Below are 15,409 nucleotides of genomic sequence, written 5' to 3'. Positions count from 1 at the left end.
CCATGAGAACGCCGCCCAGACCAGAACTAAGCCACCTTCCACCTGGACACAACCTTGTTGACACTAGGGATCTATAGCTTCATGAGGCATACGCCACACTCTCACGCGCCCATCAGCTCGATAAAACTGGAGCTGGGATTCATCGGACCATACTACACACCGCCACTGTTTCATGGTCCACTGCCAATGTTCGTGGGCCCATGCACGTTATTGAGCTCTGTGTCGAGGTGTCAGCAAAGGAACACGAGTTGGCTGTCGCTTGGTGAAGACTATGCGGTGCAGTTACCTCCTTACAGTCTTGGTAGAAATGGGTTCCTGACTCACAGCATTCAACCGGGCGGTGATCTGACACTCAGTGGCCGTCAAGTGCCCAGTATGGTTCTGCGGAAGCGACGTGATGTCCGTTCGTTAAACACTGTGGTCTTCCTGTGTGGCGGTTTACACAGGTGGTAACATTCTCTCAGCGATATTCAAGATCCATCCTCGACACTGTTGACCTCGGAAACCCAAATTTGCACGTTATCTCTGCAATGCCATGACCCACATGCCGTGCGCCGATGATAATTCCACGTTCAAAGTCAGTTAACTCACGACGTGTTGCCATCTTCACGACACTAGTGTCTGTGACAGACTGTTGAGCTACACCACAGCTAGCCGTAATTGCCAAGGGTCATACACAGTACACTTTGTAAGGGACACTCCTTCTCTTGACTTTTGGCCACTCATCCTCATCAATGTCTAAAGGCAATGCCTTGTCGATTCAACCATTATCTTCTGTCTTCAGCTTGCCGTTTCATCTCAGAGTAGGAACTACATCCAACGTTTTACATCAATACTTCAAGGAATTGCTTCCTAGGTCGACCTCTTCCCTACTTTCCTAAGATCTTTCCTTCTACTAGTTTGGTCAGAAAGGTATTATGACGCACTGTGAGTCCAATGAATTTAGCTGCTCTTCTATGTATTGTTATCATTAGCTGTTTCTTCTCCTGTATTTCTCGCAGGATACTTTCATTGGTCCTTTTTTCAGTCCAACTGACTTTTAGCATTTGCCTCCAGACCCACATCTCAAATGCTTCAAGCCGTTTCCTATCCTGTTCATGGATTGTCCAAGATTCACATCCATATAAGAGTATGCTCCACACAAATGACATCACAAAACTTTTCCTAATCTCAATATCTAGATGTATATTGGTCAGAAGATTTCTTTTGTTGCTCAATGCTTGTTTGGCAAGCGCTCTCCTTCTTCTTATCTCTTTGCTGCAACAGTTATCATTTGTGATTAGACTTGCGATGTAAGGGAAACTGTGACTTGTTCCACTTCTTTGTTAGCAAGACTGATGTTGGTGTGATTTCGCTGAGGATGTTTACTTACAACTAATATTTTTGTTTTCTTCATGTTAATGTTTAAGTATAAATCTATTAAATTTATGTCAGTATATTCAGCATCTTGGATAATTCCTTTTCTGAGTCTACAACCACTGCTATATCATCTGCAAATCAAATACAATGGATTTGTCGTCCATTTATTTTAATTCCTTTTGTGTTGGTCTTGAACTTCTTTATAGCTTTTTCTATGAATACTGTACATTTAAAGAGGTACAGTGATAGTGGGCAACCCTGTCTTACTCCCTTCCTGATTTTTACTTCCTGCCTGCTTCCTTTGATGTTTACTATTGTGGTATGATCTTCATAAAGTTGGAGTATCAGCCTCCTATCTTTCCAATCTAATCCCGAAGATCTAATAATTTTGAAGAGTTTTTGAATATTTTTTTTTTAGTTTGACCACTCAGTGAATGTAAAATACAATAACACTGGTTTTCATGAAGAAATAGGTATTTTCAGGTAAAAATTCTACCTTTACAATACACTTGCTTTCATTCTTTTTGGAATAACATTATTTTAGTAAAATGGGACATGTTTCATCCCATTGGGACGTCTTCAGCCATAATCGTAAGACAAAGTAACACTGATTAGATTAGTCGACCTCGCTCCTCAGTTATTGTTTCCTACTTTCAGAATTCTTCTCTTAACATCTTGCTAAGACAAGCCCACATCCGGTCTGTTTGTTTTCAGGAAAGGTTCCTCGTATCTCAAGCTTTAGAAACGAATCAGCTCACTGGCTAAAGGAACTTGAACTGCTCTCAAGACTAATAACTCATGTTTTCAACTATACTCAGTTACAGTAATTCTACAATCCAACCTTACCAGCTTACTTGTATGCCATAATTTTTTCAAGATCAGTTACAGTAATTCTATAATCCAACCTTACCAGCTTACTTGTATGCCATAATTTTTTCAAGAAACTTGTATAAATGACTTTTGTAATCAGTTCTATACATTCTCAACACCAAATGCATGCAAGTTGACAACGGTTATGTTTTTAATTGGCATTGGAGAGAACGTATCAAGAACTACCCAATGCTTTTTAATGTGTGAGGTGGTGGTGGTGATTATTGTTTTAAGATTAAGTACAACTAGGCAACCATCCTCTATATAACACTAATTAGAGATAAAAATGGAAGGGGTCCAACACTTCGAAAGAATGAAGGTATCAGCCAAAGGAAGGCAAGGTCCATGAAGAGTGTGAAAATGAAAGACTCCCTAGGACTCAGAAACCTTATACTGTTGGGGTAAAAAAAGAACAAGAGTTGACCAAGGGAGGTTGGAGAGGATAGATGAAAGTGAGGAGCCTTGGCACAAGTAAGTGGAAGCAATGCCAGGACTCAGCTAAGGGCTCCGTGGTCACCAACCCATGCTTCCCAGTTCGGAGCCCTTGGGGCCCCTTTCAGTTGCCTCTTACGACAGGCAGGGGATATGTGCGTGTTATTCTACCACCCTCACCCACAGGGGGATTCAATGTGTGAATTTTAACGTATCCTTGTTTTATATGTTGTAGGCCTATACTTTGTTGTACGTTTATGGCTGAAGATGTCCCAATGGGATGAAACATGTTCCATTTTACTACAATAATATTATTCTGAAAAGAATAAAAGCAAGTGTATTATAAAGGTGGAATTTAATTTTTTTACATGAAAATATCCTAACTCTGTTAAGATGACAATATGGGCTTAAATATGAAATTTATCTCTGGGTGCGCAACTATGTGAGAACAATTTATCATCCAACCCTCCCCCTCTTTTAAGTGTTGACATAACAGAGACAAGCCCTGCTTTTATTGTGCTGGTTGCAGGCTAATTTGGAGAGAGGAGGATAGCGTGTGTGAGTGACAGAGAGCTACATTATTATGACAGAGATGAAGAGTACATGAGCCATAACTTGCTGTGGTGACTTTTGCATTTTTTAAACACGTTTCCCCTATTCCTCTTATCACTTGTACCCGGCGTTATGTTGGGTATTCAATCCAAAGGCTGGTTTGATCCTCTACCGCTCCACCAACAGCTGTCATAGATAGCCTAGGTGTCACTGAAGAGGCATACTAGGGAAATGAAGAGTGAGGTAGTTTCCCGTTGCTTTCCTCACTGAGTCAGAAGTTGCTATTACATATCAGTCTGCCATGCCCACTGAAATGCATAGGGCTATTTTAATAGCTTTTGATGGTTCACTCAGCAGAATAAACCACCCAGCTGGGCTTGCTATAGTTCCTTTATGCTCTAAGCCAAGGAAGTCGAATAACCAGGAATATCCTTCCGGATTTTACCCTTACAAAAATAATAATCAGGAAAATAAGGGCTTTTTAATGGCAGGGGTTTGAGTGAGAGTGGTGGTGATTATTGTTTGAAGAGGAAGTACAACTGGGCAACTATCCTCTGTATAACACTAATCAGAGGAGAAAAAGTGGAAGGGATCCGACACTTCGAAAAATGAAGGTATCGACCAAAGAAAGACAAGGGCCATGAAGGGTGTGAATAGGAAAGACTCCCTAGGCCTCAAGTGCTCTACTACCATCAGGGTTGGGAAAGAACAAGAGTTGACCAAGGGAGGTTGGATAGAATAGTTGAAACAAATTGGTAGTGGCAGTGGTGGCGACTTTTTGAAGTACACCCAATGGGATTATCAGCTCCTGAAATGTAACGTACTAAGCGAGATGGCTGCATGGTTAGAGGCGCGCAGCTGCGAGCTTGCATTCGGGAGATACTGGGTTCAAACCCCACTGTCGGCAGCCCTGAATATGGTTTTGTGTGGTTTCCTATTTTCACCCCAGGCAAATGCTGGCACTGTATGGCCGCGGCTGCTTCCTTCCCAGTCCTAGCCCTTTCCTAACACCTCATCACAATAAGACCTATCCCTCCATTTTGGTGTGACGTTAAGCAACTTGAATTTTTAAAAAAAATAACATAAGGACTCTTCTCACATGAATTGCCCATAAGAATGAATATTGCAAGAGGAATTTTTTTTGCTTGCTTTACATCACACCGACACAGATAGGTCTTATGGCGATGATGGGAAGGGAAAGACCTAGGAATGGGAAGGAAGCGGCCGTGGCCTTAATTAAGCTACAGCCCCAGCATTTTCCTGGTGTGAAAATGGGAAACCACGGAAAACCGTCTTCAGGGCTGCCGACAGTGGGGTTCGAACCCACTATCTCCCGGATGCTAGCTCCTGACCGCACGGTCAACTCTCCCGGTATAGAGGAATATCCTCAATGGAAATGGGCTGTAGCATATTTAGATAGATGGTCTCACGAAAATTATCGTAACAAGGTTATACACTCTTTATGCTCTTTAAACATTCACAGGTTACAAAATGCTATCAATTTTATGCATCCAAATCAAGGATTAGACTATTCGAATTTACCAACTGAGTTACGGTGGACTAATGAATCTGAATGTACTGCACCTCCATGAGCTGAGGCTCAGGTGCCTATTATATTTGCTATTATGCAGTAAATAAATTATGTGTACTTTATTCAAGACTCTATCAATTGAATGGGGGCCAAATTTTAATAAGCCATTTCAACGAGGATAATATTTTGCAATCTTATAAATGTCAAATATCTGACAAGATAAAGCAGGCACAACAGGAGTTAATATGTCAATTTCAAATTTTGCAACGCGCCCGGGAATGACAAAAGAATGTCGACAATGGCGTTAGAAGAATATGGTGGTGTATGACCGAAATTACTGCTGCCTGACGGAAGAATAGAGAAAGACACTACGATAACCTGCTCGTTTGTCAATTCCGTATCGAAATCGACGTCTGATCGACGTACCGTGAGATTGAATCCGTTTTGTGTGGCGTGCTTTTAAAGAATTGTGTATTAATGGTGAAAAGAGAAGACTCAGTGAGAACTTTTAAAGTATTCCAGTAAAAAAATAAAATTATAATGTACCGAGTGAATCAACCCTCAATCTCTCTTGTGCCCAGGGTGTTTATAGTTTCAAATGGTGTTCTGCAGTAGGAACACTCATGAAAGTTTTCTTCTAGATCTAGATCATTTCAGACTATTAAATCTATATATATTTTAAAATTTGAGACATGATCATTCAGGAACCGTTGGAAGCAGCTATATGGCACTGTTTGAATAATTATGACTACGAAGATGCAACATTTCTGGCAGAACGTTGGTCAGCTGAGATCGAGACTGATGATGCTGTGTATCTCCTGGCAACATGTTACTACCGTTCGGGAAAAGTTGGACAAGCGTATTCTGTTTTGAAGAAAAGAGGTTCCAATGCACCTCCGTCGCGGTACCTTATGGCACGATGCTGTTTGGAATTACAGAAATTTGCCGAGGCTGAATATATGCTTTTAGGTCCTGACGGTTCACGTCCAAATGCATTGGATGACATGGTTTCTGAGTTTGGGGATCAGGCATGTTTTGCTTTGCTTATCCTGGCTCGTATCTTCAGGAAGACGGAACGGAGGCCGCAATCAGCTGAAGCATATCGACGTGCTCTCAAATTAAATCCTTTCTTGTGGCATGCATTTGAAGAACTGTGTAATAGTGGTGAAAAGCCAGATCCTGTTAGAACGTTTCAAGTGTCCCATTTAGAAAATTTTACTATGTGTCAAGGGAGCAATGCGATATTGAACTATGTGAACAGTTTTGAAAATCATCCTGAAGGTGCATTTGTTGCAGTTCATGGCACTCCACCCCAGTCCCAGAACTGTATCACTACGCCTATTTCAAAATTGGTTTCTGTGGAAGATACACCGTTGTTAACATCAACAGTTTGCTCTGAGTTATCCGGTGTTAATACTTTGTGTACATCATTAGCTAAGACAACTTTGTTTCGCAATCTGTTTGATGGTGGAAATGGTAATCAAGTAAATTCTTCTGATTTTCCCAGTTTTGGTTTGTTGCCTCTTATAGATGCATCTTCAAATGATCAGTTGCAGTCCGGACTCTCATCTCAGGTGGTTATCGAGACTAGTGATCAAAAAGGTATAGCTAAGCGAGTTAGCAGTTTACGTGCTCAAGTAGGTCAGTTGATGAGTCGTAAAGAAACTCCATTACAACTGAGTAAACCTCTTTTCAGCCAGTCTAGTAATACCAGTAATACATCCAACATAGTTTCAACTTCTTCCCCATCATTACCCACTGTGCCATTGCAACCTGGATTAAATGTGCATCGTAGCTCTAGACTATTCAGTAACAGCAATTCTGTTAAGGAGAACAATAAGAACCCTAAACGTGGCAAATTTATTACTCCTAAATCACCATCACGGAAACCTAAATTACGTAATGTGAAGACTAACCTCACCAAGGCAGCATTCACTGACCTCAATGAACGAAACCGTAATGAAAAGGAGAAACCGGAGACTGTTACTTCTGATAAACTGGTTGGTGGTGTAAATGTTGCACAGCATGCTGTTCTCCTCCAGAAACAGTCTGTTGAAGGTTTAATGTCATTGCTTAGACAAATAGGGCAAGCTTATCAGCATTTGGCTCAGTATAATTGTAGAAAAGCTCTTGATTTATTTAATACATTACCCCCTAAACATTACAATACAGGCTGGATACTGTCTTTAATGGGGAAGGCACATTTTGAGTTGGCAGAATATCAGATGGCTTCAAGATTTTTTTCAGAAGTTAGGACTCGTGAACCTTATCGATGTCAAATGATGGAAGTTTATAGTACAGCTTTATGGCATCTTCAGCAAGAAGTGACTCTGTCATCTTTGGCCCAGGATCTCATCGCTCAGGACCGTAATTCACCTGAAGCGTGGTGTGCTGCTGGTAATTGTTTCAGTCTTCAGAAGGAACATGATAGTGCAATCAAATTTTTTCAGCGTGCTGTTCAAGTTGATCCTTCTTTTGTTTATGCCTATACACTTCTGGGTCATGAGTATGTTACAACTGAGGAGTTGGACAAGGCAATGAGCTGTTTCCGTAGTGCGATACGCATTGATTCAAGGCATTATAATTCTTGGTATGGTATTGGCACCATCTTTTCTAAACAAGAGCGTTATCTTCTAGCTGAGCTCCACTATAAGAGAGCTTTATCCATTCATCCCCGTAGTTCTGTCCTTATGTGTCATGTTGGAGTTGCGCAGCATGCTCAGTCTAAAACAGAAAAGGCATTACAAACTTTGGATGCAGCCATTGCACAAGATGCCAAGAACCCAGTTTGTAAATTTCATAGAGCATCGATTTACTTCGATGCAGGGCAGTTCACTGAAGCACTTAAAGAACTAGAAGAACTGAAGGAAATTGTTCCCAAAGAATCTCTGGTCTATGATCTAATAGGCAAAGTGCACAAGAAGTTGGGGAATACTCATCTTGCATTGATGCATTTCAGCTGGGCCCATAATCTAACACAAACTTTTCGATTGAGCCCATAGTCCGATGTAATTACTGTTATAGGTGAACTTAATAAACTCACTGACTGTACGCTAATTGAGCAATGTATTAATTATTATGGAGATTATGTTACAGTTATGCATGTTATAGCAGATGTCTAAGTATGAAAAAAAAAATTAAAAATAGAAAAAAACTTATTTTCTTCAATTTATGAGGAAAAAAGTCAATATATTGCTTATACCATCTTTCTTTAAATCTCTTGAACTTGGTGTTAAATTGATTTGTCACTATTGAGCTCATGAGGATCTGTTTAATAGCTGTAACTTCCAGATTTTCTCAAGTTTCTCTTAAAGTCTCAATTAAATTGTGTGAGTGTGTTGTAAGTTAGATTTTATTTGTCATTGTGCTTCCTATTTGCCTCTCTCCACCCTCTTATTGTATCCAGGAACACTCAGCCTCACAAAAATGGGCTAACAAAGAAATATTGAATTTTATACATTCTCCAAACGCAAGGATATTCGTAAACTGTGGATAGCTGGTGGTCAAAGATGGAATCCTACCACCTGTACAATATGTTCATCGTATTTGGGCCAATTTCTGTGTGGTTGAGTATACATAACCAACTGGAAAGCTAGTTTTATCTTGTCTGTTGATGAAGATTGTACTGGATATTTTTGACTAGTCCGATGCTTGTAAGAAAGAATGGGACAAATTTTGTGGGAGTGTATAAAGTGGCTGCTCACTTAGTTCCAGTTGGCTGTAAGGTAATAGAGTGGTAGAATTTCAGTAGCTGTACAGGACTAGCTCTGTGCGAGAGCACTGCATTGGGAACGGTGGACGATGTTCTTGTTCTTGGAAACTTACAGAGTTCACCAGACATTGTTGATGTAAATACAGGTTGCATGTAGAAGGTAATTTTTCACCATTGGATTCTTTAGAGCAGGGGTTTCCAAATGGCAGCCCGCGAGAGCACTGTAAGAAATAATGTGAAGAAAAGTCACAAACATATATATTAGCTTGTTCAAAAAGTATTAATTTTATGAACCTTGTAGACCCAAGTCAGAACTAATTATTCTTTAATACTAGTTCCTCTTTTCAAGTATTCACTTGTTCTCAACAGATTATATTTGATTTTAAAACATTTAAAATTCAAATTCCAGGTAATAATCTTATTATTTTTGCGTCCCACAGACTACTTTTGATGGTTTTTGGAGACTCCGAGGTGTCAAAATTTTGTCCCACGGGTGTTCTTTTATGTGCCAGTAAATCTATAGACACGAGGCTGACGTATTTGAGCACCTTCAAATACCACCGGACTGAGCCAGAATCTAACCTGCCAAGCTGAGGTCAGAAGGCCAGCACCTCAACCGTCTCAGCCACTCAGCCCGGCACCAAATTTCACTCTTTTATGCAACTTTAAAATAATGTTTTAAGCAATTAAAATGATCAAACCCTCATTTCAATTGAACTATGCATATTATTTCATAGTGGTGCTTCTGTACTATTTGCAGAATTTGATGAAAACTGGTCTATTCAAGTAATTTAGAGCATAAAAAGTGTTAGAAAACCTATCACAAACAGATTATCTTCAGAATAAGGGGTTAAACATTTATCGCTGTTAGTTTATTTTCAGCATGTATGCTAAGCAAAGTGAGATATAAGGGGTTAGTGTGTGTATTAATTTATCACTATTGTTTTAGAAGTTTTTATTGTGTGTAGTTGGTAATCACATCTATCTAGGTAAGTATCTGTAACTTATTGAATTTTGTGAGTGACACTTTATTGAATAATTTCAGTCAACAGCAGTGTTCCTTCGCCCTTCTACTTTGGAAAATGTCCTCTGTTTTGTGATGTTTTACTGTACAAGTAGAAATACTGTTTAGGGCATGTTGGTTGGCCTGCTAATCATTGTTCACTTCTCTCTCTCCCACATGTAATATGAGCTAAAATTAGATATAAGATTCCACTTCTTAATTTCTGTACTTTATCCCTTGTACCGTTGCTGAAGTTATATTAACAGAATTGCTGGTGCATGCAGCTGATATGTAGTAGGGTGAAACGTTACCTTAAGGAACAGAGATGGAAGATCCTTCTCTTATGTTTGTCAGGGACCCACCAATTTGCCCCTACAAGTATTTTTACATTTATAGAAAAACTAAAATGGAGAATATGTCAGTCTGGGAAATGGAACCATTTTCTTTGTTCCTGTTGGCCTGAGCAGTTTGCATTTATCTCCAGTAGAACTCGCATCATGTATGGCCAAAGGGCTGCCACATTTTGTGAAAATAATGAAATTACGGGTTTTAAAGTGTAATGGTGTGTGCCGGATGTGTCTCCAACATGAACATCTTGGGTGCAGGAATGAAGTTCACAGATTGTTTTGCCAGACCAGTGGTCTTGTCTCTAACCAGTACTGTTGCAGGACATACGAGAGGGTTATGAACTGCTTCACAGCTCTAACCTATCCAGAACAACAGTCTAACACAGCGGAACAAAATATTTGTTGCATTGATGAAAATGAAATGGCGTATGGCGTAGTGCCGGGAGTGTCCGAGGACAGGGTCGGCTCGCCAGGTGCAGGTCTTTTGATTCGACTCCCGTAGGCGACCTGCACATCTTGGTGAGGATGAAATGATGATGAAGACGACGCACACACCCAGTCCCTGTGCCAGCGAAATTAACAAATAATGGTTAAAATTCCAGACCTTGCCAGGAATCAAACCTGGAACCCCTGTGCTCAAAGGCCACCACACTAACCATTTAGCTATGGAGCCGGGCTGTTGCATTGATAAAACACTTGTTAACTAATTTGGGTGTGCTAATTTCATATCTGAAGTTTGTTTTTCTCTGTAAGCTACTTTTTTTTTTGTTTTTTTTACAGTTTTCATGTATATGTAAATTTTTTGAAATTTTCAGATTTATCTCAACTTACAAATGTGGGATAGTATCACCTTGTCATGTCATTTAAACACAAAAACATGCAATGGAATACAGTTATGCACACAGTTTTGAAGAGCAAAGGAATAAAATTGCTTATTTTGAAGCATAAATATGACACAAAACACTATTAAATACAAACATATAATTTTCTTAACTACAGCATTGATATCTACGTACAAATGGAAGATATTAATTAATACAGAAATGTGACATCAAGGGCATGCAAAACTCAATCAGACAAGAATTTGTGCTTGTAGCTCTTGCGGTCTTTACTTGCTCAGGACAGTCTCGTTTGATGCTCTAGCAGTAGTTTGCCATCATATGTCTGTCCCATTGCTGTTGATAACCTTCTTAGATTGTCTTGATGTAAGCATTCCTCCTGCTCATCGCTAACATCCCCAAGGTTTTTGGAAAATTGATCAAGGTGGCTATTCAGGAAGTGCATCTTATAACTCATGTTGCATCAGATTGCCAAGTGCCTTTAGCATCCTCTGAACCAGAAGTACACAGTTTTTGCCTTCTTATTACCAAAGAAGTTCTTAATAACTGCTACAAAAGACATCCATGCTGCTCTCTCCTTTTGATCCATCTTCCTGACGAATTCCTCGTCACGTATAATGGATCAAATATGAGGACCATCAGACACACCTGCTTTTATTTTCTTGAATGACAGAGCAGGAAAGGCAGAAACAATGTGTTGAAAACATTGATTTTCAATATTCAGAGCCTCTATGAATCGCTTCATCAAGCCACGCTTGATATGAAGAGGGTGGGGGGTGTGGGGAAGATGATTCTGTCTCATTGTTCATTCACAATATTTGGCATCCCTATTCGAGAGTTTCATGTTCGGGCCACTCTTGCTGTGTGCAGTGTTTTCCCCAAGCACGGCTATCCCACATGCACAGGTAGCAAGGATATTTAGTGAAACCTTTCTGTTGTCCAAGGAGGAAGTTTACCATTTTAAGATCCACACAAATGATCCAGTTATGGTCAGAATATTTTAGTAAGTTTATCATTAATTTGATGTCATTGTCATGTCATTATGAGTTGTAGTTGTTGTTGTCCCCTAACTTCAGTGTAAAACAATTCATTCAGCATAAAAACTAAAATGTGCGACATTAAGTAAAACTCGTATTGCAAGAAAACTAGAGCATATTTGAAACTGACAATGCCAAACTACATAGAAACAGTTGAAAAATCTCATGGAACAGACAATTTTATTTTTTTATTCCCCTGTGTAATCTAACCAAACCAGACCAATGGTCTTGTCTTTAGCAATGCCACATTGGCAGCCTTGTGTGGTACACTATATCATGAGAGTTGCACTATGATGGATTTATAACCTCTCTCTTGCATCTCTGTTAGTAAAGTTTTACCATATGGTGATTTCATGGTTGTGATGTTACTATTTGTTAAAATAACTACAGTAAAAATACTTTTCAAGGAAATTCCTTTTTTTTTTTCTGGTGGCTTAATATCGCACTAAGCCATCTAAGGTTTTTGGCATGGCAAGGAAATGGAATAGGATTGGGAAGGTATCAGCTGTGGTCTTAATTAATGTACAGCTCCACAGTAAGAACAGATATATAAGTAAGGAAATATTTTTCAGAAGAAAAAAAAAATTCTTCAGTTTGTGAGGAAATGGGAAACCATGGGAAAACAGTCTTCAGGGCTGCCATTGGAATACAAATCCACCATTTCTCAAATGCATTCCATCAGTTGCGAGTGGCAAAAGACTGGTTTAGATACATTGTATGAATGAATTGTAACGTGTGTTGTTCCTTGGACAGTGGGTGCCACTTAATTGTCATGATGGGTGCTCGGTAATATAGTCACTAAAACTTTTGACGGTGAATTCTTGTGAACTGTCTAATTATCAGGCTCATTTTGGTATGTACAGCGAGCGAAACGGGGTGTAGGTGGGGGTTAGATTTTGTTTAGGTGTGTGTGTGTTAATTTGGCCTGTTTATAGTATAAGGTTCGTTCAGTGTATGTTTATACATTTCAGTGTCACCATTGGTGGAGATAAGTAACTGGTGGTTGGAATGCCAGTGGCTCCCGCCGTTTAAGAGCTGTAACCCTCTATGCAGTGTGATGCAACAATACTTCAACTTCTACTGTCACCCCTACAATGAAAAATTTCTGTTACGTGATTTGTACATAATGAAGAGAGCTTTCCCCCCTACACTCCACACATACACTAAGAAGGAAGTATACCCAAAAAAAAATAATTGTGAGGCAATTCGATGGGGTGTAAATTGTGTTTGAGAGTGTTTTGAGCTGCATATTTTATTTATAACTGCTTCTGATGTCTTCTGCTCTTAATTTGCTGCAAGCCTGTGCTCGAAAGGTCGTTCCTTCTGTCACACTAGTTATCAGATGGCATTGGAGGTTGACACTGCGTGGACCGGGTGAGTTGGCCGTGCAGTTAAAGGTGCGCGGCTGTGGACTTGCATCTGGGAGATAGTGGGTTCGAATCCCACTGTCAGCAGCCCTGAAGATGGTTTTCCGTGGTTTCCCATTTTCACACCAGGCAAATGCTGAGGCTGTACCTAGGCCTTTCCTATCCCATCGTCGCCATAAGACCTATCTGTGTCGGTGCGACATAAAGCCACTAGCAAAAAAAAAAAAAAAAAAAAAGACACTGCGTGGATAATAGCTGCATGTTTCAGTTTCACACACGAAAGAAAATGTGATTTGCTTTTTTATTATTGCTGTAATAATAAGTGTTGATAACATCTGTGTCTGTCTGTTAGGTCATCAGCCCAGAGGCTGGTTGGATCCTCAAATAGCACCACCAAAGGCTATGCAGTTATAGGGAAACCACAGAAACCAATGGCAGAACCCAAATGAGGCATACTAGGCAAGATGAGGAGTGAAGTAGTTTGCCATTGCTTTCCTCACTGGACCAGAAGGTGCTACTGCAGCACGACTGATCCTATGAGCAACCCCTTTCATAACACTCGGACACTAGTTGTGATCCAAATGGCATTACTCAGCACCACCCATACCCCAGCAGCTTCCATATTTTCAACAGCCATAGATGAGACTGGGACTTCGGTGGAAGCTACACTTTGCTCTGGCCTGTGCCAAGAGAGAGATACAAAAGTACTGCATCCATCAAGAAATGGCAACAGGCGGCTGATAACTATGTATGGATTATTTTTTATTTCAATACATGGACAACAGAGGATGTGTTTTACATGTGTTATTATAATTCCTGAAATAGTTATAAAACGGAAGTGTTCAGTGTGATAAAGTTTTTGTATTTTGGTTTTACATGCTAAAAAGAATGTGTATTATTATTATTATTATTATTATTATTATTATTATTATTATTATTATTATTTAAATACATCATATGCTTACATATATGAAATCTTGTTATAATATAAGAGTAAAGTTTAACATTCGGACGTAGTCATGTTATTACCAACATAAACTGTACGTTGTGCACTGTTATGGTTTGTCTCAACTTGCTGAACTTACTATTGTTGAGTCATCTGCCCTGAACTTTACTGCTTGCACTGTATACATTCGGGTAGCAATTTAGCTTGCAGTAACTGCTTTTAAAAGCAGCAGCCAATGGAAATCATAGCTCTCAAATTAGCTGATTTGATTTGGCAATGTAGCTATGGTGTTTGTCTCACTTGCATCCAACTTCCTATAACGTGTGTTGCGTTCTCTTCTGCGTATGTTTTATTATCTGCGTTTTTACCTGGTAAGTTACTGCACACTATTTGTTTTCTTACTGTTGAAAGTATTTAAATATTCATGAACTAAGGGAGAAGTTTCTAAAATGCAGTGTAGTTATTATCTCAGATTATTGCTATTATTACCACTTTTAGAATAATATGAGCTTAAAATTAAATTCAGATGAGCTTAAACAAACCAGTAAAATTTACCTTTTTTTATTTTAAGAAGGAAGACTCAGATTTTTCATAAACTAGCATCTTCTTAAAAGCTAGATTTCTGCTGGTGTTATATCCAAACAGAATCAAGTAAAATGCTAAATTTAAATTTCTTTCAGCTTACATAACATGTCAACTTCTTCTTCTTTTACAGCCTCATTGGACCACTTCAGTCAACCAATTTTCTCATAATCTTCTCAGTCAATCATTTTCTGATAATATTCTTTGATAAGTTTTCTTTCCAAATTGTCCAGTAGTTTTTCATTCGTTCTGATTTTTGTGTTGTTCTTCATCTGTAAATACCCTTTCCATTATATATCATACATCTGGTTTTGCGTTAAATCTTATTTTTATGTTTTTTCAGTTTCTGTAATTGTTTTGTTTCGCAAATCGTCCTGAGATATTTCTAGTTTTTCTATGTGCTCTGTGATTTTCTTAATCCACCCTACCTGTTGCTTCAGATTCCAGAGTTTCTCTATAATTTTTCTAGGAATCTGATCTCTGGTGTACTCATAAAAAAATTATCCTCTTCTTCCGTATATTATCTGTGATAAGCTCCAGTTCCTCTGTACACCATTTCATTTGTCACTATCCACCATTGCCCATATTTTGGATATTTTTATTTATCAATGTTCTAGCTATTCTTCTCTCTACTTTTAGGATTTTGTTGATTCTGTTTATCTGAGTGACTTTATAAAAAAGAGTTTTGCTTCCATATGTCACCTCTGGTACAGTAGCGGCGATTGGGAGTAAGTGAGGGGGAGTTAGCCATCAAAATTGAAGAACAAAATGCCATAAAATAGTACGTCATTGATGCTGTCTGAGCGAATTTCTATAGAGACGTAAAGTTTGA

The 15,409-nt window shown here is 39.1% G+C and overlaps 1 protein-coding gene across 1 annotated transcript; it reads left to right on the top strand.

Moving 5' to 3' along the window:
* The first annotated feature begins 5,078 nt into the window (after positions 1–5,078).
* Positions 5,079–8,094, top strand: LOC136885047 (cell division cycle protein 27 homolog). The gene has a single exon (XM_067157441.2). The coding sequence runs from the start codon at positions 5,437–5,439 to the stop codon at positions 7,744–7,746; it is 2,310 nt and encodes a 769-aa protein (XP_067013542.1). The 5' UTR covers positions 5,079–5,436; the 3' UTR covers positions 7,747–8,094.
* Positions 8,095–15,409: the final 7,315 nt, after the last annotated feature.

The sequence above is a fragment of the Anabrus simplex genome, chromosome 13 (assembly GCF_040414725.1).
Source record: "Anabrus simplex isolate iqAnaSimp1 chromosome 13, ASM4041472v1, whole genome shotgun sequence".
Lineage (NCBI taxonomy): Eukaryota > Metazoa > Arthropoda > Insecta > Orthoptera > Tettigoniidae > Anabrus > Anabrus simplex.
This window is presented reverse-complemented; position numbering and strand designations above follow the sequence as displayed.

Excerpts from the sequence above, each read along its gene's own strand:
- LOC136885047 (XM_067157441.2), top strand. The coding sequence starts at position 5,437 with ATGATCATTCAGGAACCGTTGGAAGCAGCTATATGGCACTGTTTGAAT.